The 25,297-nt window shown below is 31.7% G+C and overlaps 1 protein-coding gene and 1 long non-coding RNA gene across 3 annotated transcripts; both read right to left on the minus strand.

Annotated features, from left to right (window-relative positions):
• Positions 1-4,912: 4,912 nt before the first annotated feature.
• Positions 4,913-5,549, minus strand: LOC103496324 (uncharacterized). Its single transcript, XR_539128.3, has 3 exons — positions 5,380-5,549; positions 5,198-5,292; positions 4,913-5,113 (listed from the first exon to the last, which is right to left on the minus strand). It is a non-coding gene; the product is annotated as an uncharacterized LOC103496324 (long non-coding RNA).
• Positions 5,550-12,849: 7,300 nt separating this feature from the next.
• On the minus strand, positions 12,850-18,156 carry LOC103496323 (probable galacturonosyltransferase 15). Of its 2 annotated transcripts, none has more exons than XM_008458143.3 (6): positions 17,728-18,156; positions 17,604-17,650; positions 15,105-15,260; positions 14,443-15,027; positions 13,565-13,867; positions 12,850-13,482 (listed from the first exon to the last, which is right to left on the minus strand). In XM_008458143.3, the coding sequence occupies exons 1-6, from the start codon at positions 17,960-17,962 to the stop codon at positions 13,195-13,197; spliced, it is 1,614 nt and encodes a 537-aa protein (XP_008456365.1). In that variant the 5' UTR covers positions 17,963-18,156; the 3' UTR covers positions 12,850-13,194. The 2 variants fall into 2 exon arrangements, with proteins under 2 accessions (XP_008456365.1, XP_050935588.1); XM_051079631.1 differs by having other exon boundaries at positions 12,850-13,448; positions 17,728-18,054.
• Positions 18,157-25,297: the final 7,141 nt, after the last annotated feature.

Here is a 25,297-nt window from a genome sequence, read left to right on the forward strand (position 1 = left end):
CTTCAAAGATTGAAGCTATTTTGAAGATCCAAGCTTTCTTCGAAGACTCCAACTTCAAGAACACCCTCAAAGATTGAAACTCTTTTGAAGATCTAAGCTTTCTTCGAAGACTCCAACTTCAAGAAAACCCTCAAAGATTGAAGCTCCTTTGAAGATCCAAGCTTTCTTCGAAGATTCCAACTCCAAGAACATCACGTGTTTCGCTTCCTCAAATCAAGCGTAAGCATCCAACCGAGAGAGAATCAGATGATCAAATTCTAGAGATCGAACCACATCGCATCAAATCAACGTAAATACAACATCAACACAAGTTCAACTCCACAAATCAAATTTCTCCAGAAATCTCGTGTGAACAAGAAGCATCATAATAAATTATGCAAACATAAAATAACATATTAAGATTTTAATAAAAACACATTAGAGATCAATCTCGGACTTCCAAAGAATCGATTTCCTCACCTCAGAATTCTAAGAAATTGGACTCCCAAATTTCCTAGATTCCGTCGTCGGATGTTTTTTTTTTAAGAAAAAATAATTTAAAATGTTAACAAACTTAAAAAATTATTAGCAATAACATATTAAATTGACTATAAAAAGGAGAAAAATAAAATATTAAATAACATATAAAAGACAAGAACAAATTAAAGAAGTAATAATGAAGATGAGAAAATATTAAAGAATCAATAAATAATGCAATAAAAATAAAAAAAATTAAAAATGCTAATTAAAAAAAAAAGTAAAGACACTATGTATAGAGAATAAAACTTAAGAATAAATTAACAAAGGAAAGATATAATAATTAATAAAGAGAGACAAACAACAAGGTATGAAGAAATATATGGTAAATAAACAATATATATATACATATAAGAAGCTCAAAAGATAATAAATAAATAATTATAAGAGAAAGAAAAGTAGAAAAAGAACTAATAATAAGAAAATATTTAATCATTTAGTCTTTTTTTTTTTTTTTTTTTTGCATTTTTTGTGGAAGCTAGAAGAAAGAGAAAAAAAATAAAGAAGTTTGAAGGAAAAATAAGAAGAAGAAGGAAAAAGAAAAGAGAGAAATATTGAAATCCCAACACACTAAACTCACTTGTAGTTTGAGGTGTGGATCACTCGGACCAAAGTCCTACCATACACCTCCAACTAAGTTAGAGTTTTTTTGTGTGTTGGATTCTTAACATTGTAGGGAAAAAGAAGAAGATTTAAAGGGTTGCAAGAAGAGAAAATAAAATGGATGTTGTAGATCTTTTTATTATTATTTTTTTATTTTAAGAAGATACGAAGGTCAAAAGAAGTAGATCATATGGAAGTTGGAGATTTCGATGAAGCAGAGAGGATGTGAAGGTTGTAAAAATTTCTAGGATTTTTTGTGTGGCATTTTCTTTATGTTGTATTGTGTCTATGAAGAAGAAGAGATTATTTATAGCCAAAATCATTTATTTAAATGGCTAAAAATTCAAAATGGTGGGATTTTTTTCATTTAAAAATAATACCAACTTTACCATTCATATCAAAATGGCATGGGGTCTTTAATAACCTAAATCAAATTCAAAAAAGTTACCATATTTGGTATTTCTCCACCTACCTTAGTTAGACTAATTAATTGATTTAGTTACTTTAACCAAATTACCCACCAAACTTTAAAAGTAATTAAAAAAAACTTTTTTTTAAGAAAAAAGTTAGTTAATCACAAAATTAAAAATAAGTCAAATTAAGACAAAAATTAATTTAGCAATTAAATTGATTTTAAATAAGATCGGACAAAATTAGGTGGCTACAGGATCAATGAAATCAATACGAACCATTGCTGTAAAAGAAAAGTACACACGAATTAGGATTGATTCCATGTATACACGTACAGGTAACATATATGTACGGGTGATTTAAAAACTTACCTGTAAACCGCCCTTAACGAGCTCGATGTACACCAATGTCACATCAACTCACTTAAGAAAGCAGACTAGAAAAGTGTCTTGCGTTAACACGCCGATGGTATTGCTAAAGCGAACGACGTGCGACAAGATAGGCTTGTCTTGGCCTGAAGCGATAGATATGAGGATCTTTCCATTTTATGCAACATGTCTATCCAACTCCAGGTTCTTAGAGTACTGTCGTCTCTTAGGAGTGAGAGCAGTAGGTCGAGAGGCATCTAAGAAAACAGAATAATTTCACAAACATAACAAAAAAGACTTATGCATAAATAATTGTTTATGTAACAGTGATTAACTAAATGTGTTGCCAATCAATGACGTGCCTGAAATGGTATTGAACTCCTTCACATTAAAATCGAATAGATCATCACTCTCATCGAAATCGGTTGAGTTAGGCATAATACCTATGGACATATAAACCAAAATTAATTAAACATATAAGAGTACTTGAAACTGAATATATAAAAAATTGAAAAAACTATGAATACGTGATTCTTCAGTTATTCTTCTTCGTCATCGTTTGATCTGCTTTGAACGAATAATTGTTCATCATCATCGTTTATAAAGTCGTCAACGACATGACGTCTAATTGGTCTTTCCACCACTATAGATCAACGTCGACTCTGCACAAGGTGTTGTCCTCAACGTGATCAGCGACACGATGATCGAAAATAATTTCAGGTACATTTAGTTGTTGATCCTCAGCATCATCCACTTCGAATACATTCCATATGAAGGGATGAAAGCCCTTTGCACAGAGGAGGAATTACAAAGACCTTAACCCAATTTTAATTGGAACCTAAAAAATATCAATACATTGGCAAAATAATTATAAAATTAATTTCTATGGCTAAGCATGCTTTCAAGAAAAATTACAAAGAAGAACAAAGAAGAGGAAACTTACGATCGACGACGTCTCTATATTTATAAAACATCAAATTTGAGGCACCACCACTTGGAAACCTTCCTATTCTCTGGATTAAGATGGTTTGTGGGAACCAAATTGGAAGAGAAAATTTTTCAGAAAGAATGGGAGGTAGGAAAAAATTCACAAAACTCGCTTCTATGTATCGTATCAGTAACTCCATCTTCTTCAGACTGAAGAAGATGGAAGTTGAGAGAAAAGTGGGAACGCGGGAAAACCACTCACGTTTCCTATTAATTTAATAAATAAATATTAAATTGATATTAATATTAAATTAATTAATTAATTTAATAATTAATTAAATCATATTTAATTAATATTTCATTTAAATTATATTTAAATGAATATCTCTCACATAACCTATAGTTTTAATTTAATTAATTTAATTTAATCAAAATAAATTAAACTATTAATTAATTCTCCAATTAATTAATTTCTAAATTAAATATCTTATATTTAATTTAATCCAAATTTGAATCATATTCAAATATGAATTTCTCTCATAACCTATAGTTTTAATATGCATCATATGCACATTAAATTTTAACCTATAGTTTTAGTATGAATCTAATTCATATTAAATTAATATTTGAACTTATTCAAATATTTTATTCTCTCATAAATTTTAATTAAAATATAAACTTTATATTATAATGTATCACCATACATTATATTAATTTCCAAAGTAAATTTGAACATTACAAATTACAACCAATATAAATAAATCTCATTACCCTTTACGAGCTAAGAAGGGGACCTAATGGACTTAGAGATCAGAAGCTACAACGATATGAGATTAATTGACTAAACTCATTAACCACATTAATCAATATTCGTTAACTATGTTTACACTTCACTAAAGACTCACAGCTGAACTCTTCTCACTGTAGATATATTTATGTGTCCACAGATACAGACCAATTACCAGTAAGTTAGTCCTTAACAAGTGTTTGTAACACCAGCTAGGTCAAATTACCCTTTTACCCCTAGGTTACTTCTAGTCCTTAAATACCCTTGCACCTCTAATGAACAACCTGTTTATGGTCCAACTACTAAACAGAAACCCCTTTCATGTCATACAGAGGGTAGGGCCCTTTGTTCAAGTCCTGAAGACACCATTTAAGGGAACACTTATCTACTTACCCTAAAGTCGGGAAGGAGTGAATTTCATCTTGTGTGATTATGTTCCCAGCTCCCCACTCGGTCTTGTCCCCAAAATGATAAGCATATTGAGTCGACAATCTGGCCACTCTCACCCGTACAAATCAAAGGACAATCCCTCGCAAATAGGAGTTCATAATACACTTAGGATTAAGACTAAGTTACCTAAGTCATCCTAATGAAATAGAAACTCAAACTAGTTAACGGAGTTACACCTAGTGATTACTATTTCATGGTCCAGTCTTATGCAAACTCATTGCATAGGATACTCTCACTCGCATGTCGCATACATGAATGCATTGGATCAATGTATTTGTATCAAATACAAAGTGAGCCGTATCCATAGTGTTATCAAGATAAGGTACCCAACCTTAACCCTATACTATAGACCCTTTAAGATGATCTTGGACATTGATCCCCGGATGTCTCTACATACTGTTCAAGACTCATTAAACAGCTTAGGATGTTAGTCTATTGGATTTAGGTTATTAAGACAAAACCAATAATATAATCAATAACACTTATTAAATTATAATTATAAAAAACTTTATTAATAACGATCAATGGATTATATTTACTATCTACGAGTTTTAGGACATAAAACCCGACACTATATACATTTATTTTCGACCACCTAAAAAACTTTCCAAATGGAACCATTTTTTGAGTTGTTAATCTAAAAAACTTGATGTGTCTAAATTGCAAGAATGACTTGTACTTCAGGAAACCAAAAACGAGATGTGTTGAAAGATTTGTACCCTAATTCTACGTGTGTTATATGATTTTTGTTCTTGTATTTGTCAAACCATCAACAGTTCAATAGCCAAACACGACATCCCAGCGGATATGCCACAAAAAGAACCTCATTTAATACAACGTAAAAATTATTGTCGTCGCTTTCACTCGCACTACTTTCACCGACTACCATGACTCCACTATTTTTTGTTGTGCATCAAAAATCACGATCTATTGTGTGAAATCGTACCCCACCCACGATGCATCAAGTGGAGGATCAAACGTCAAGTGAAGGTCCCATCACAAGTGAAAAGAAATCATGCCAAAGGTTGTCCCTCTCACGTGTTTTGATGACCTGAAATTGTTTTGTTAATAAATATAAAAGTCTGAAATGAGCCTAGAAAAATTTCAAATGAATTTATGTACTCCACATACACACCTGATCTTTAAACCAATCAGAAAATGCTCGTTGATGTCTTTTGATTAAGTTCGACAGCGCTGCTTGCCTGACGACGTATCAGCCTCAAGTGTTTCCTAAAATTCATTATTGTGAGTTTGTGACGATTATAACTTAAGAAAACATATAACATTAGTGAAGTATTTAGTGTTGGAAGTACGTACTGCGGTACTCAGCAATTTCATCTACATTGTTCAAGATGTACCAATAGATTTGGTGCTTCTCTTCTTGTTATAGAGATCTTGAACTTGTCGCGCCTAATGGTCGTACCTTCTGCATAAACACTTCAAACTAACCAACTATCTCGTCCTCTGAAATGCTATCATCATTTCGTTCGTCCCGAGAAATTGAGTTTCAATCCTACTTAAATAACTCGAACAGAAGGTACTTGATTCATTTATGACATATATTTCGACAATAGATCCTTCGGGACATGCTTTGTTTCGAACGTATTGCTTCAGCAAGCGTAGGCTTCTTTGAATAGGATACATCCAACGATAATTAACCGGACCAGTGACCTTTGCTTCATACAGTAAGTGAATAGCAAGATGTAACATTACGCTGAAAAAAGCAGGTGGAAATATTCTTTCCAGTTTGCAAAGTATAATAATGATATTTGTTTGCAACCGGTCCAAATCACTTACTCTTATCATTCTCGCTACAGGTCGCGAAAAAAACTAAAAGCTGAGTAATAACGGTGTACACATTTTCGGTTAGTGTGCTCAAATACAATAGGTAGAAGCCGATGAAGCAAAATGTGAATCGTGGGTCTTCATTATATTCAGAAAATGGATTACTACTGGTTCCTTCAATATGGAATGGGTCACTGCTAGTTCCTTTATGGAAAGGGTCACTGCTAGTTCATTCATGGAAAGAGTCATTACTAGTTCCCTCATCAAATCTTTCTATACCTCTATACACGTTCACTGACTCTCCATGATACACTCATTTTGTGTAGGAGGGGCACATTCAAATGGTTAATAAATAACTCTCCACACCCACTAATGAGACTCAATTCGAGTTCATACATCTCTTGCATGAGCACCTTATTCGTCTGCACTCATCAACGTGATAGTTCACAACGTCTAAAAATTTGATAACTCCCTCTCTATACTCAACCAATAGCTTATTTCTAATGCCCATCCAACTCTTGTCCATCGTTAAAGACATAGAACATAAATACGTGTAATTATCTTATACTAAGGGCAACCATAATTCAAACTGAATAGGCACTCCCTTGCTTCAAACAAATAACTCGTGTTCACAAATAATAAACTATAGGCTACCATAATTGCAGGATAGCCACAACAAATTAATAAAAAGTTTCATATTCTTCAAATTCATCAATATCATAAACTAAAAAATTTCATCAATATCACAATTTCAATAATAATTATTCCCTAACATGTATAGCGTCACGAAAAGTGTATATTATTATTTAAATCAAATGTTTTTGCAACGTCTCCTCGCTCGGCATCGTGGAAGTCTCACCTTTTGTCGATGTTATTTGTTCGACGTCACTAAAGCTCCACATTATTGATGCCTTCTTTACGACGTCGCAAAAAGGTTCTTCTTATGACGTCCCTTTTCCTGACACCTGTTTTGGTGTTGGCAGAGCTCTGTTTTTTGTAATGAAAGGATGTACAACCATTTCTGCAATAGGAACATGGTACTAGTTGTGCACGATTTTTGGCTATAAAACAAGAGTTTTTGGTAAGAGAATACCTGCAACGCTTTAAAGAATTATCGACAATGTTATCGAAGATTGCTGGGGACGTTTTGGTGGGGACGTGCATGAACGGTTTAAACCCAGTGATCAAAATAAAAGTTTTTCTGATGCGAGTCGTGGGCCTAGAAGATATGATGGACGTGGCGTGATTGGTTGAGTAGAAGTTAGATATGGCTCAGGCTTCACAAGGCCTATATGCAAAGGATGGAAAACTAGCCTAGAAACAAGTGACAAAGATTTCAGAAAACCCTACAACTAAAAAATTTTAACACTGGCCGAGAGGGTTCCCGCAAATTCAAACGCTTTGAATACTTTGTAAAACGTCGCATCTTGAAGTAGTGGCCAATGAGAAAATACTTTTTGAAGATGGACTGATTTTGAATTGCAAGCAAAACGTGACAAAAGGCTTTGATATCGGTGTGACGAGCCGTTTAGTAAAGAGCGTTGCTGTAAAAACAAAGAGTGTCGCCTTTACATGGTAATGGATGTTTTAGAAGATACATAGAAGACATCACACATGAAGAGGCAATGGTTGAAGTCAGTCCAATGTGGAATTATCATTGAATTCGGTTGTGGAATTGACAGCGCCAGGTACGTTCAAGATCAAAGGAACAGTAGAAGATAGAGAAATAGTGATCATGGTCGATTGTGGAGCCACCCATAATTTTATCTCACTAAAGCTAATGGACAGTCTCAATTTACCTATAGCTAAAACAACGAATTATGGGGCCATTATAAGGTCCGAAAAGGCAGTACAAGGTTGAGGAATGTGTAAGGGCATCATCGTGGGGCTACCAATATTGACCATAGTAGAGGATTTCTTACAATGGGAACTGGGTTACTTAGATATGGTGCTTAGGATGCAGTGGCTTCAAAAGCAAGATGCATGACCCTAGAGTGGAAGACATTAACCATGACCTTTGTTGTCAGGGAAACTAAGGTAATCTTAAAAGAGGACCCCTCACTGACCAGAATGGAACTATCCTTTGAAGGTGCTAGTTAAAACGTGACAACTGAACGATCAAGGACATTTAGTTTATTTCAGGGCCATGGGTATTCCCAAAGTTGATCGACTGTTAGTGGTGACAGACTCAATTGAAGAGTTCCAACTGGAATTTGAACGATTCCAACATGAATTCAGTGATATATTTGATATGCCCAATGGACTTCCCACGATGAAATAGATTGACCATAGAATCCAGTTGAAAGAAGGTATGGATCCCATCAATGTAAGACCATATTGTTACCCACATGCCCAAAATGTAAGACCATATTGTTACCCACATGCCCAGAAAAATAAGATTGAAAAATTGGTTAAGATATGCTGGCTTCAGACATTATAAGACCTAAGATCAGCCATTTTTCCAACCCAATCATTTTAGTAAAAAAAGAAGGATGAAGGATGACGATTTTGTGTCAACTATCGCACTTTAAATCAAGCTACTATACCTAATAAGTTCCCTATCCCTATGATTGATGAGCTGCTAGATGAGTTGAATGGGGCAAGCATTTTCTCTAAAATAGACTTGACATCGAGTTACCATCAAATTCGGGTGCATGATGAAGACGTAACAAAGTCAGCCTTCAAAACACATGAGGACCATTACAAGTTTCTGGTCATGTCGTTCGACCTCACAAATGCTCCGGCGACATTTCAAGCACTAATGAATCAGGTTTTTCGAATCTACTTGCAAAAATTCTTGCTGGTATTTTTTAATGATATTCTGGTGTATAGCAAAAATGTGGCAGCCCATCTAGAGCACCTCACCTTGGTGTTTCAATTACTTTTGCAACATAGTCTTTTTGCCAATCAAAAGAAGTGCCAGTTTGCAAAGGACCGAATTGAATACTTGGGTCATTGGGTTTCAGCAAAAGGAGTAGAAGCTGATCAAGAGAAGATTAAGGTCGTGTTAGAATGGCCAATTCCAAAAAAATGTGAGGGAACTACAAGGCTTTTTTGGGGTTGACTAGTTACTACAGACGTTTCGTAGCAAATTACGGAGCTATTGCCACTCCCCTTCCTCGATTGACAAAGAAAAGTAGTTTTCGTTAGATAGATGAAGCAACCAGGGCAATTGAGTCGCTTAAGAAAGCGATGGTTACATTGTTGGTCCTAGCACTACCATATTTTCAATTGCTATTCGAAATAGAAACTAATCTTTAGGGTTCGATCTTGGTGCAATTTTATCACAAAATAAGAGACCCATTGTGTACTTCAGTCAGAAACTATCCTACACAGCCAGGGAAAAGTCTATTTACGAGAGAGAGTTGATGGCAATCATATTAACAGTTGAGAAATGGCGGCATTACTTGTTGGGACACCGCTTTGTTGTATATACTGATCAAAAGGCCCTGTGACATATCCTAGTTAGAGCAGAGGGAGATTTTACCAGGAATTCAGAAGTGGATGATGAAATTGATCGAATTAAATTTAAAAATCTTTTATTGGGCGGGACTTGAGAACAAGGCGGTTGATGCCCTTTTGCGTATTCCAATGAAGGCTCGGTTGAATGTGATAAGTGTGCCCTCCTCGTTGTATCTTGAGGTAGTTGAAAAGGAAGTTCAAGAGGATGAGAAGTTGAAGAATATATTTGATAGAGTAGTTCAAGATCCAAAATGTGTACCTCGTTATTTGATATGACAGGGAAAATTGTTCTTTAAAAGCAGATTGGTCCTTCCAAGGAGTTCCAGCTTGATTTCAACAATCCTACACACCTTCCATGATTCTGTGATTGGGGGCCATTTGGAACAATTACAGACCTATAAAAGAATGGCAGCGAAGTTATTCTGGGAGTGAATGAAAAGTGACATCAAACTCTATGTTGATCAGTGCCCAATTTGCCAACAAAATAAGATACAAGCCTTATCTCCAGCCAGTTTGTTGTAACCTGTAGTCATTCCCAATCGTATTTAGGAAGATATATCCATGGACTAAGAGGGACTGTCGCGCTCCAAGGGGTTTGACACGATCCTAGTGGTTGTAGACCACCTTAGCAAATACACTCACTTTATAACCTCAAGACACCCATTTTCAGCAAAAATAGTGGTCATGTTGTTCATCAAGGAAGTAGTGCATCTCCACGAGTATCCTCGTTCCATTGTATCTGAACGGGATCATATGTTCTTAAGTCACTTTTGGCAAGAGATATTTCGTTTGCAAGGAACACAACTGAAGAGGAGCACCGCTTACCACCCCAAACAAACGGACAATCAAAAGTTTTAACAAATGTGTGGAGTTGTACTTGTGATGTTTTTGCCATGAAAAATCAAAGACGTGGAGTAAAAAACTAGCATAGGTTGAATATTGGTACAACACAACATACCAAGCCTCTATAAAAAAAATACCCCCATGTGGCTGTGTATAGACAACCCCCTTGCCTCCCCTCCAATTATCTCATATGGACAATCAGGCTCCACGCCAAATGATTCAGTAGAATCTCGATTGCAATCTAGATATGAGATGCTAGATGCTCTAAAGCATCATTTGTAACACACCCATGAACAAATGAAGAAGTTTGCGGATGTGCACCATCAAGATGTGGTGTTTAGATTTTGGGATTAGGTGTATTTAAAAATACGGTCGTATAGACAAGAGTCATTGGCCAAGAAACACTAAACCATACATGGTCTTAAGAAGGATAGAGGAAGTAGCCTATTTGTTTGACCTACCTGAAAATGCTCAAATCCACTCTAACGTTTCACAACTTAAGAAAGCAGTAGAAGACAAGCATCACGTCCAGTCCGACATTTCTCTGCTTAATGATCATATGGAATTGGTGATAAGCCTGAAAATGTGACTCAATTGCGTTGGAGTGACACCAAACGTGATTGGGAGTATTTGGTTCAGTGGAAAGATCAGCCAGCACACGAGGCCACTTGGGAATCCTATGCGATGCTTAAAAACCAATTCCCAGATTTCCACCTTGAGGACAAGGTGTCTCTTCTCCTGGGGGGGGGGGGGGGTATTGCTAGGTGGCCAATCACCAAAACATATAGAATGAAGGGTAAGAAGGAAATTGCAACCTAGACGATATGGTCCTTGCACCACGTGGCAGCAATAGGAGAGAATTATATATGTAAGGGTTTTGTGCTAGGGTTGGTATTCTGAATATTTTGTATTTTGAATGAACTTAGTACATAGGGAGAGAACAACCCTCTTGGTTGGTTGTAACTATTGTGATCTTTTGGTATTTTGTGTTATTGGATATAGATCATATACCAACTATTCCTCACTGATATTATCGTGTTTGAGTAGTTGGATAGTCTCTATTGTGTATGTGTGTGTTGGTTAATATTCTGCAAGTATATTGAGAACCTAGTAGTCCAAGAGAATAGGACCCAAACTCCATCAAGAGTAGGCCAATCTCAACCTTAAGGTCGACGCAAGCCATTTTGTTAGGTGGCTCAATTACTTATATGGAAAATACAACCAAAGTTCCATATCAGTTAGATAGAGGGATGATCATGGATATATAAGTAAGGACGACTATCCCAACTGTTTTGTGGCTTTTTGAGGTGAAACAAGAAACAAAACCAAAACCACTCAATTGCTTCATCAACATCTCTCATAGATTTTCTCATGGCTTCAAAATTACCTTATTTGGTAACTATTTATCTTTCGCTCTTTGATTTAAAAAATTAAAAGCTAATCAACTCTGCTTGTAAATTTTATACATTATGTTATCCACTTTATACCTATTTTTACAAAAACTAAGTAGGTGTGTGTACAATGTATGTATTAGTGTGTGTATATATATATATTTAAGAATGGTGAAAACCATGGGAAAGATGAACATAATTAAAGAAAATGAAAAACTAAAAAGAAATCTTCATGAAAAGAGGTTTTAGTGTGTATATAATATGAAAAATGATTTTATAGGTTTAAAGATAGGGCAATCAAGGAATCCATATAAGATTTGAAAGTCACTACACTAAACTATATATTTTGTACAGAAGTTTAGAATATGCTTTTACTTTTAGCTTTTAACACCATTTATCAAATTTTGATTTGAATTACCTAGTATTAGCCTTCCAATGTGTTTGATATTTCATAATCAAATAATTCGGCCAAAATAATTTCATGAGTATATCATATTATTGTTTTTTTTTTCTTTTAACGAGATGAACAAGGGACTAAATCAGATCATAATTCCAAATTTAAGAATATAATATAGCTTTTTAAAGAAAATTTAGTAACTAAGATATAGTTTAATCATCAGTTGGTTCTTAGTTTTAATATCAAGTGTCTAAACAATTGTTCCCCAATAAATTTCTTAATTTATTTTCTACTTTTAATCGATGTTTTTTAAATTCAAGCTTTAATAACTAAAATTATATAATTATCAAATAATACAGGTAAAGACGTCATTATTAGCATAAAACTGTTCTTTCAAAATCGTTTAATTTTTTTTAGCATATATCTCAATGCTATCTACCTAACTGTCAGCATTTCATGAAGAATCAATTTTAAAATTTAGGACGTCAATATTATAAGCGAAAACCAATTAAGGTGGGTCCTAATTTTCACTTTGCCAATACACAAAAAGCTATCATATATCAAGTTGTGTACAACCTACAAAAGAGAATGCTCAAATGTGCACTAAAGGCTTTACCAGACACCAACAAAACAACACAAGAATAAAAACAAATTTTGCAAGGTTGTTTCCCAATGACCCAACTCATTGCTTTCATTCTTTATATTATATAGTGCGCCATTGGATAATGCATGTCACATCAACACATATGAACAATAACAACTTTGCCTTTTCAACAACCTTATGAACCTATTTGAAATAACTTTCTACATGCTTTGAAAAGAAAAGTCATTCCAAACCGGTCATACATATAGTCACCAACAATTTTCATAACAGCATTACACAATGTTAATACAACAATACTCAGTATCTAAGATAAGATATAATTTAATTAAGATATAAAATTTGATATACAAAGTTGTAGATAATTACATCCATGATCATATATAATTTATATATCCTCAAGGTCGTAAGACTGATCTGATTGTATTGTGTTGTAATATTGCATTGGCTAATGGCTACCTTCATCTATTACCTAGTAATAGTATGGACATAATTTAACCAATATTTCATATTTTCTTTTGTAGAGATTAGTCTAAGCAGAGACTGAAGGCAAAACCTTCTTCCCTCTTGTCTCAGACAATATCTTCTTCATTTGGTATCTGGTCCCAAAATAAATTTAGTTTAGTGCTAGAAGTGAGAAAACCTTGTTTTCCTCACTCCATTATTCTACATCTTTTAATAAACTTATTTGAGAAATTTACATGTTTATTCCATATGTTTCGTACCTCTGGCGACCCGATCTCAAGCCACGGCTTTGCTGGGCCGCTGAAATGTACGACCGCAGCATCTTCGAGGATCTCCTTGGAGAAAATTTGTGGGGGTCTTTCACCTAATCGAGCTACGTGCCATGATGGATCAATGGGGTACATATGATCCTTAAAGGCCATCAAGGATGGAGCAAGTTCCCCTGGAATCCACAATGCCAATCCAGAATTGAGGTTCTGTAAAATAGTATTGGTTTGTTAAGGCGGAACTACAAGTTCTTTCCATTTGGAATTTCGTAGAATAAGTGTGGGAACTAACATGTTTCAGCCATTGGTGATATGTGGATGTGATGTTGGTTTTTCTCCAAGCTTCGAGATCGAAAACGTTCACGCCATAAAGCCACGTGCAGCGATCGGGATCAAAGTTGGATGATATCAAAGGATAGGAGAAATTCAGGTAGTGGCTGTATTTCCTTCCTGAACAACAACCATCTCCACACCAAGAATCAAGGACAGCACCAAAAACATTCCCACCAAGGTTTATGTCCCACAAAGAGGACAGATCATGTTGTACCACAACGTCATCGTCCAGGAACACGATCTTATTGAGATCTGGAAACAGCTGAATGAGACATATTTGTAGCTTTAAATCAAGGGGTGGACAAATCATAGGTAGAAAGTTTAGTTCGGTTCAGTTTACCCTGATCCTTAATTCTCATGGTCTATCTAAAATGACTTTCTAAATACTTAAAAATCAGTTTTTATACGAATAAGTTATAAATGTCCCTCTAAACTTTGTCTTTTGTTTAAAAAACATCCTTATTCTTTCAAAAATTGTAATATACCTTTAACCTTTCGTAAATATTTCAATACTACCCTTGAAGTAGAAATAGGTAAAAATTTTGTATGGAGATTGGGACTTGAAAGGGGTATGACAGATGACCTAAAACGGTAGAGGCAATGTTTTGGTCAAATTTTCCATTCTAAATCACCAACACACTATTTCCGTCCTCTTAATAGTCTAATGAATTTCCACTCCAAAAAGTGGTTTCAGAAGAATGTGGTTTTTGAAACCTAAGACAAAGTTTAAGGTAATTTTTGTAATTCAACTCTAATTTTTAAACATGCAGAAAGTCATTTCAAACCGAATCTTATATGGAAAAAATATGATAAGAATAAGCAAACCAGAATGATTACCTCGGGAACATAAATGCGGAGGTGATTCAAGAGGGAGAGACTGCTGGGACTAAGAACATCCAATTTTCTTTTATCTTCTCCATCAAAATCAAAGTTAGCTCCTTTGAAATCATCATAGTAACGCTTCCAGATCAAGCGATGAATCTCCAACATATCTTTAACTCTGCTATTGACATCCTCGGACCATTCGAAGTGATGCAGTCCCTTAATTTCCACCACAACCGAATCATCAACTGAATTGGTTGCAAACCAGGCGTGCATTGGCGTGTAAGTTTTCTTGTCTGTGACAATGTGAAACACCAATTTATGAGGTTCAACCGAATTCCGAATAGCAGAAGAGACAACAACAGAAGCAGCAAGGACGTTATCGGTTAAGAGAACAACGTGACGAAATAAGGGATCGGTAAGGCGAGAGACGTATTCAGGCTGTGGCAAACGAGCTCGAGCTTTGGCATTTACAGCGTACTCTTCAGCAAGTTTGAGAGAAAGACAATGTAGGCCCTTTGGAACACCATGTGAAGCTAAATACCAATACACAGATTCACGATTTCTAGCAGATTTGACCTTTTGTTCCATAGTGTGTAGCTGCCATGAGAAGATATAGTAAAGAAAATGAATAAATATTGGATTAAAATTTCAATAGATTTAACTTCGAGGAATACCATAGCTTTAGTCTTTAATGCGAAGGCCCGCATGTCTTGTCGTTTAGAGATCATATCCTTGACAAGCTGGTTGAAGGATGCCACTCCATCTTCTACCCCCACAGTTCCACTATCTTTTGAATCCACAATTGCTCTTGATAATTCCTCGCTCAGTCTCTGTCATTCATTATCAAAGCAAAAAAAACAAAACCAAAATACACTGTCACTTCTCTAATGTTGTACATCTACAACCTCTAGAGGAAAAATTCATTAATTAAGGTCCATTTCATAACCAGGTTTTCAATTTTTGAAAATTATGTTTGTTTTCTCCTTAACTTCTTTATAATGGTTTTCTGTCTTTCAAAAACTATAGCCTCATTAGTTATATAATTCCGCTTTAGTTCACTAAAATAAACTATCAGTTCTCTATCTTGTACCTACTTAGAAGTATAGAACAAAACAGGGGAAAAAATTCATAGGTAAAGTAATGTTTATAGCAAACATAATGGGTTAATATGGAGACACCCAATAGGCTTTTATCTTATAATATAGTATTCTAAAAAAAAAAAAAAAAGACATCAAGATGAATAATCCTTAAGATTTATTTAAGGTCCTTAAGAAGTATGAGAAGAAAATCCAAAAGTTTGTAAAGACGGCGAGAACAGCACATCACTGACTATGATTATCTAAGGTAAGATATAGTTGAGGTTCAATCAAACAATGGTTTTTGAGAGTGGAATTAAATCAAAATGCTTTTGGAAGAAGAACGCAAAAATTAAATTCACTAACATGGTTCTTAGTTTATCTTTTTATTTTATTTTTTATTTTTTGTTTGAGTAGTAGTTTAAATGGCTACAGCCATTATTTTTCTTAACATTAATTGACCATCATAGTCAGAGCGACGTGGGATAAAAATAATCAAATAGAGAGTTGAGGAAATATCAAATACATGACAATAATTGTGTGCATTATATTTTTCTTTACTTTTCTTGTTTATTATGGATATTATTTATTTTTGCCAAATTCAAGTGGACCAAAATAAAATGATTGCTAGCTAGTAGCCACATGTACCAAAAGCTGCCTAGTGGAAGAAAATTCATTTCCATTCTTAATTTTTGACCAAAATGCCATCTCACTTTTTCTCAATATAATTTTAAGTAAAATAAAATAAAATAAAATAAATGGCGGTAAATAATAAAAATATCCATTAGAGTATGTAAGTTCCGAATTAAGAAAATGATGGGTTTGGATTTACGAAGATTAGTCGGTCACTGTCAAGTCAACGCGATCTCCCGATTTAAGGCTTGGAAACTTTTAGCGTTTTCTCAAATAATTATTTTTGTCATATTTTAATTATAAAAAGTATCACAAAATGGCTATATAATATTTAAATTCAAGTTTTCCGATTTCAAAATGGTATATAAAAAAGATATTTAAGTGGAAAAAAAATCAATGTATGATTTTTACTTCTATCAGACTATGTCACAAAATTATTCTGAAGAATTGATTGAGCATTTAATTTACTGTTTTAACAACCCTATTTTGAATTATTTAAAAAAAAACATTTAAATTCAACATAAAAATTAAAAATTTAGTTGTGAAATCATATGGTTTGATGATATCAAAAATAAATTTTTACGATTTATAAGAATATAAAATTAATTGGAGAAACGTAAATCTTTTTTATATCGAAAGATTTTAGTGAAATACAAACACAAATATTGGAGAGTGGTTTTGCTTTGAAATATTTTCTAAAATGAGACCCTACATCACAAAATGTAAAGTACATTTCCATTTTCTCATTATAAAAAGAAAAACTTATTTCATTGAGACAATTAAGAAAAATTAGCAGCTTTTGCACTAAATAATAATACATAAAATTAGTAATCTTCATCCAACGTTCACTTTACTCCACTTCACTTGTTGAGCTCAAATACATAGATAATTCAATTACTGTAATTGAGATTTTATTTTGAATTTAGAAATAAATTTCTATTTAGATTTACTTTTATGCACAGTTTTCAATTTTATTACGATTTGATCCATAAGAGATTAAAGATTTACAATTTTAATATCAATTTTTCATACTACAAATTTAGGAGGTATATTGGAATGAACCAGAAGTCAAAGGAGAAAGGCAAATGAAATTGGGGTAAAACAGTTGAAAAGAGATTTGGATTGAAAACTGTTGGAACAGAGCACAAGAGATTGAATATAAAGGTAGATTTTTTAATTAATCGTAATCAAATAATATTTTTCTAATATTTAACCTTTATTAAAATTAATTAATAAAAAAGTTAACTCAAATACAGTAATAGTAGAAAAATACCAAAACTTAAAAACCAATCAAAACTCAACGTAGAAATATAACATTCTAAACCTATAACAAAATTGATAAAATAATTTTCGTAATCAAATCCAACTCAAAACTTGAAAACGCTTTAAATGTTCTTTTTTTCATTTTCTGAAAAAAAAAAAAGGAAATTAAGAGATTGGGGGAAAGGAGAAGAAAGGACTAACCGAAGAGGCGTGATGGTTTGCGGGGAAAAGCGTCCATCCAGAGCAATCTGCAAAAATGAAAAAGGAAAATGAAGTTAAGAAAGGAAGTAAATGGAGAGATTAATGGAGAAGTAGGTAGAATTACCGAGAGAAGAAGAACAAGCGGCGGCGGATTCGAGGAGCAGGAAAGCGAATCGAAGGAAAAAGAAAGGGAGAAGAATAGAGAGAGTAAGAAGGAGGGGGAAAATAGAGCGAGTGGAGATTCTACGAAGGGACGCCGTGGAGGAGAGCGGAGAAGACTTGAGAGCGGCAGTGGAATTGGAGTTGGAGTTGGAAATGGTGAGTCGTTTAATGCCGGTGGTGGAGATATAGAATTTCATGGTGAAGAAGAAGAAGAAGAAGGAAGAAGAAGAAATTGAATGGATTCCATTCAAGAAGAGAAGAGAAAGAGAGAAGAAGAAAGGGGGGAGGGGGGAGGGGGGAGGGGGGATGGGGGAAATCCAATGGGGATAATTAAAATTAATAGGAAAAGTACTGAGAGAGGTTTTTACATACTCTCACGCTTTCATACTCTGCCCCCAACCCAAACCCACCACCTATGCCTATGCCCTTTTATGTCTTTTGCCCCTTTTTACTTATTTTTCTCTATTCAAATATTATTTTTTTTTTCTTTCTATTTTAATTTAGTTCATATACTCTTAATAAATCATAATAATTAATTTTAGGTTTAGTTACAACTTTTATTTTGTTCTTTCACTTTTAAAATATTCTACTTTTAATACTTATAATTCCATTTTTTTTTATTTTTTTTATTTAATATGATTTTTCACTAAATATTTATTTACTTCTCGGTGGTAGTATTTTCTTATTTAATTTGAAATAACTATGGAGAGATATTTCAATAATTGTGAAAAAAGAATACTAAAGTTTAATTGATTGTATCATATAATTTATAAATTGGGAAATACTTTTTAAAATTAATATATTAACATTGAATATTGAAAAGCATGTATTTAGTTGAAATTAAAAATGTAAATCATGAAATAAATGAACCAAAGTGTAAATCACGGAATAAATGAACTAAATTGATATAAAAACTTAAGTTTTTCGATTAAAAATATAATATTTTCAAACTTCTAAATTGAAATCAAACTCAAAACTTAACATTTAGTATAAGGGTTGTGAAAATGATAAGAATCTAAGTAGGTATGTTTTATTAAATTAGTAAACAACATTGCAATACACGTGAAAATCACACACGAGAAAAATTATAAATTTCACTTAACTTTCTAAAATTTGGAGCAATCATTTCAATATTCTCCAAACTCACCTTATTCTTCTTCTATGGATCGAATGTTGAATTTGATTTGTTTGCACAATTCAAATTTCATTTCTTAATATATTGAGCTTACACGTTGCAAATTTGACCATTTAACCTATTTATATCCAAATAAAGTGGAAGATAAAAAGGTTATTAGTTGTGTAATAATATATAACATTATGTAATATTAGTTACATCGTGGAAGATTAAAAAGTTACATTATGATCCTAATAACATAGATCATCAGTTATGGAATCAAAACTTTTCTTTTAATAAGAAGATGAAAAGTTGACGAAATACAACTTTTATCTTAAAAATGATCTCAAACATTAAATCTATATAAATGAGAAAATTGTCACTAAAGTAAGACTAAAAAAAATTATAATGAAATGGTAAAAACTTCTACCAAAAATCATATTTCTTTTAAAATTATAAATGTAAAATCATAATTTTTTTTAATGATTTTGTAGGTAAAAAAAATTAAAGGAAAGACTTTAATATTTTTTATTTTACGTATTTTATTATCTTTATGTATACTTTTATAAATTTCGATAATATTTACATTGTTTTAACAAAATTAAAGTATAAGTTACTCAATCATTTCATTAATAAAATAGCTTTGACAGAAACAATTAAATGAAGAAAAAATATGAGCAAGATTCTCATGGTTCCACTAAAAAAAGATCCTCAATATTACATGGCTTAAACATAAAGAGTACTGTTATGTACTAAAAAAACCTATAAATGAAAAAATATACACAAGCATACTTCTACATATGAAAAAGAAAATAAGACAACAAAATTAAAAAAAAAAAAATTAGAAGCATGATTTGATTTATTCAGCACCCTTAATATTCTGTTGTAATTTGTTAACACAAATGAAAAAAATAGAGTATTTATACCCAAAGATTTGAAAATGAAGAATTTAAAAGGTTTTTCCAGAAATACAAAAGAGTTAATATGAGATAAGAGAATGTGAATAATTGGACCATGAAAGATTAAGGGGAGAAATGAATGGGAATGAATTTGGATAAATTTAAATTACGTAATTAATTGGAAAGAAAATTTTAAAATTTTTAACTTGTAGATGTAAAAATGACCCCAAACTTAGTTAAATGATAGCTAAAAGTTTATCTACTTCCACCATTGTTATATAGAGTATAGATAAAAAATAGGTTGAAAGATAAAATTAATTGATAATTGAAAGAATAATTGTTTTGTTTCATTAAAATTGGGGATGATAACTCAATACTAATTGGAAAGAATCCAAATTTATAGTTTATTATGATTGAGGGGTGGTATTAGATAAGATGAAATTGAATAATTAGAAATGTATGAATTATTTATTGTTATAACTCAACACTAACGCTGATGTTGATCAAAGAGAAAAAGGAAAAAGGAAAAAGAAAAAGAAAAAGTAGAAGAGAACATCCAAAAATAATGCCGCGTTCGAAGCCGCGGGAACGAAGGAAAGGTTTTCTTTTGAAACCCCCCTTCATTCTCAACATAATTACACATCCACTTCTCACCGACACATTCTCACCTCCATTTCGGAGGACCTTAACAGGATTTTTCCCCTTTCAATTTCAATTATTAATACTCAAAAACACATTAATTAATTAAATATTTCTTTAACTTTTCCTTTTTCTAAAAATAAAACTTGTAAACCTATCTTTCAATTCCTTTTTTTTTTATGAATATTTCTAAATTATTGTTTGATAAAAAATTATGTTGATTCTTCACTTGACAAGCTATGAAATTTAGTTTGATCTTAACTTATAAATAATAGTTACCTCTTAATAATTTAACACAAAACATAAATAATTTAACTTTCATCCCTAAGTTTTACTATTAACTTTTGTATTCATATTTAATCTTTTTTAATTTCATACAAAAGAAAAAAAAAAAAAGAAGAGGAAATATTCTTATATGCTTCCAATGAATTAGTAAAAAATGATGATAGAAATTCAAGGAAAAGCAACACTAGAGCTTTTTCTAAAAATATAAATTTAATTGGACAGTTAAATTTCTACATCAATCAAACTCTTTTTTGTTTCTATTTTCTTTCTTCTGTTTTTTTTTTTCAAACCTTGATTATATTAAAATTACGAACTTACAAAATGTTTGCTTTACTTAACTAAATACATAAATTAAAAGTGTGTGGTGAAGAATTATAGGAGTTGAAGGGTAAATATTGATTTTTAGAAAAATAATACTAATCTTAAAGAAATCAAATGAGAGAAATTAAGTAAAGTGCTTGCTAAAATTAGATAATACCACGTCAAGAGTCCAACTGACCAAACATTTTAGAACCAAACTTATCATATATTTCTAACTAATGGATCCTATACATATTTACTTATATTGTCACTATTAATTGTTTAAGATCTTTGCTTAATTAAGTATGGATTAAAGACAAAAAACTCTATATTATAATGATCTATTAATCATCATAATTATCATTGCTTTTTGGGTTTTATTCCTACATTTGAGTAAGTAGCTTTTGTAGAAGAATATTATTATGTTGTCTCAATAAATTTATGTATTTAATTTTTGTCATATTATTATATCCATTATACATTGGCAATTTAAAGTAAGATTTATATTGAATTAAGTATGAAATAAATGAATTTAAATTAGTGAGACGGTTGAAAACATCCATAGCATAGAGTTCATATAGTTTATCTTTTACCCAAATGGTTGCATTCTACAAATTTTGATGAATTTTACAATTAAAGAACATGTCAAAATTTGATCAAATCATACCCTTATACTCCATTTTAATGAAAATCCAATGTCATTAACTAATAATTTGATTGTATACGTTTTCTTTAATGTATACAAATACATAATTTACCAATTTAAAATTAACCCTTCTCAAAATATTAAAATCAAGAATCTTAGCTTTAAATATCTATTTTGTATATCGTTTGATTTTGGTTCATATGAATTTTTAAATTATTGTCGCACAATTTTAGTTTTGATATTTTTAATAAATCTTAAAATTAGTTCTTTGTTTGAGGTTAATTTTTTCGATTATTAACTCTCTAGAGGGAATTTGAAAAGACATTAATGTAATTTTTTGTTTTCTTAAATGAAAATTAACATTTTTTATTTATCAATTTAATGATAAATAACTTTAACTATGTCAAATTTAAAAAAAAAAAAAAAGAGTGATTGTTAATGGTAAAACTACTAAAAATATTTACAAGTACGGTAAAATTTCAAATTTCATTAATAATAGATATCTTTTATCAACTTCTATCAATGTCACCATTAGATACCGACAGAAATTCATTAGTATCAAAATGTTTGGATGGATAGAATTTAAAATTTTAATATATCTTATAAATATTTTGATTAATTTTGTTATATTGGTAAATGAGAAAATGAAAAAAAGAAAAAAGTTATGGAAAAATCGTCAAAAAAGAAATAAATGGTAAAATATTTAGTAGATGATTTTAGGATTGATGAAATATAGAATGTACTTTGATTATATTTAATTGAATGGGATTGAATTGAATTTGAAGGAAAACAAACTGTTTTGGAACTTATTTGTATAATAAAGTGCCAGACTGTAATTACTTTGTTTTCATTTCAACCTTAATTGTGATTAGTTATGTATTTAATTAGTTTCTTTATTAATAAGTCAAAAATTAAAATTACAAAATTGTATTGATAGATATATTTGGGAATTGGGAGCAGCGGTGGCCACCATCCATGCAAACTCCTTTTGACTTTGTAAACATAACATAGTTTGATGTGACACCAATTTCTTTTTTAATTTTCATTTTATTTCTTTAGCCTATTAATCTTTTTTCCTTCCTATTTTCTTCATCCCTATCTTATAATTAATATTCTTTCTTAATCTTTTATGTTATTTCAAATTACTTTTTGTTTTTGTCTTAACTCTCAATTTTCCAATAATTTTGTGCTTTTCTTTTTGCTGTTAAATTTATTGAAATTTTTTAACTTGGAAGTGTAGGATCAAAGCAAACTATTGACAATTATAATCATTATGACAATGATGCCTAAACAAAACAATATATATATAATAATTACGAGTATAATTTTAGGAATATATAAAATTATTAGTTAAATCTTAAATTTGTTTTTTTTAATAATATATTATTAAATTTATCTTAATCCACTGGCTTAAGTTTAATTTTTGGATTAATTAGTGGTTTAAGATAGTTTCTAAACTTGACAAACTCGATTCTTTAATCAACTCATATTTAGGTGGAAGACTGTAACGATAACAATCTATCACATTAAGTTAGCAAAACTTTAGGATCGATGATAATTGCCATTAAGGCATTGAATTATACACATGTATTGGTTTCACTTCTATAAAATAACTTGTAAGAAATGTCTCACCCTGGTCAAGTTGATATAGAGTCTTACACACTCCTCAAACACTCCATTGGATGTTCTCTTTACTATAGAATAAAGATAATCTACATATGCCAATAGGTCTTTAACACATTATATGCAGTGATTAACTAATCCAACAATTTCACGCTCAATAGAATCCTTGATTTGGAGAAGCATTCTTGAACCATTCGTCAACCAAATCTCTTGAGTAGGACAAGTTGGTTGCTCCTTCGTTTATATTAGCATCCATCTCAATGCTCCTAATAAAATGATGGACATTCAACCACCGTTAATAATAGTTAAATCAATTCAACTTGTACAGTTAATTACTTTTGACACCATCAAAATCATCTTGAATATGTAGTACTGATTTATTGTCAGTTATAACCTCAAAAACATATTAAAAATCAGAAAAGCATGTACCGATCAATCAAACCCTAAAGTACCAAAGACTTTACCTCCCACAAACTAGTGAAAATATATAGTCCAAACAAAACAAACCACTAGACGGAAGAGAAGATTTCGATCAAACCCACGAAAGACGAGTTGGGAAGAGCATTGCATTCGCTTGCACGCACCAGCGCGTGGATCGGACGACCGATGAGCTAATACGGAAATGATTTATTTTAACGTTCCTTCTGGGTATCATTGATTTATTTTTCAACGGCCGGTATTTGATTCATAAAAAGGCTACATAGATTATTCGAAAAGTTAGAAATTTTCTATTTCATGTTTTTTCAATATTACAATTTTTTTTTTTTAAAAAAAAAATCATATCCAAAGAGCAACATATTCTCTAATCAAAATCAAAAGAAACTAATCAAGCTGGTTAATGATTTATTAGGTAGGATTGATGCTTTGAAGTAGTGTTTTCTTCACTCATTAAAAAATATAACAAAAACAAAATTGAAGTGTTTAACTCACATTTGTCACTGCATATTCAAAAGAAGAGAACAAATATTGTAAATTTCAAACAAATAAACCAATTTCCTCTTTTAGATGTAACATTGTTATTTCAAATATTGTAAATTTAAAGTAAATAGATACTGTAAATTTAGAACCCAAGTTTGCCTCATCAATCCTCATAATGCACTGTTAACAATTTCATTCAGCTCTTTTTTATTTGTTGTTGTGGACTTAACCTATGAAGTTTCATTACTTTGTTAAGATTGTGTGTACTGTATTACGAATATGTTAAAAAAAATAAAATAAAAAATTGTCCTTTTGTTCCATAAATATAATAATAATAAATAATAATAAAAAAAAGAATCATAATGTTGAGATTTTGGAGAATAATGTGAGAATAAATTTCCGACAACCTAAAAACATTGTTTATTGTACTTATAGATTCTTTCTTTCCGGACTTATTTGTAAAGTCTTCCAAATTTTAAAATTAAACCCTTAGGGACCGTTTGGGGGAAGGGTTGGGTTATGGGGTTAGTGTTATGATAAACCTAGTGTTAAGATAAACCTAAGATTATAATAAGATGTGTTTGGGGAAGGGTTATGGAGGAAGTGTTATGATAAGATGTGTTTGGGGTAAGGGTTATGAAGGAAGTGTTATGATAATGTTGTGAAGAAGGATTGAGGAAAAGTTGAAGAAGGGTTAAGAAGTGTTGAAAAAGGGTTGAGGAAGGGTTAAGGAGTTAAAACTAGGGTTACATAATCCTTTCCCCAAACGGGGGTTGGATTACATAACCCTAACCCCCCATAATCCAACCCTTCTCCCAAACGCCCCCTTAGTATTCCACGCACAATTTTGACATATTTACGTTAATACATCAATTTTATATTTCAACCCTTTTTTCTTCTTAATTTTGAATATTATTCCTATTTTCATTCTTAAACTCTAAAATTATCTTCATTTTAGACTCTCGACGAGTTTGAAACGATTTTTTTTTTCTTTTTCAGAAGAGGATATAAAAGTTTTGTTTTTCATTTAATATTTTGATTGTTCACTATTTTGACGTGTTGGTCGCTAACATTTAACTTCACGTTTGTCTTACCCAACGTATATATA

This window comes from Cucumis melo, chromosome 11 (genome assembly GCF_025177605.1).
Source record: "Cucumis melo cultivar AY chromosome 11, USDA_Cmelo_AY_1.0, whole genome shotgun sequence".
Taxonomy (NCBI): domain Eukaryota; kingdom Viridiplantae; phylum Streptophyta; class Magnoliopsida; order Cucurbitales; family Cucurbitaceae; genus Cucumis; species Cucumis melo.

Coding starts and splice junctions, on each gene's coding strand:
- LOC103496323 (XM_008458143.3), bottom strand. CDS start 17,962: ATGAAATTCTATATCTCCACCACCGGCATTAAACGACTCACCATTTCC. Junction 15,028..15,104: donor CATTAAAGACTAAAGCTATG/GTATTCCTCGAA, acceptor TTCTCATGGCAG/CTACACACTATGGAACAAAA. Junction 13,868..14,442: donor TCCGCATTTATGTTCCCGAG/GTAATCATTCTG, acceptor TGTCTCATTCAG/CTGTTTCCAGATCTCAATAA.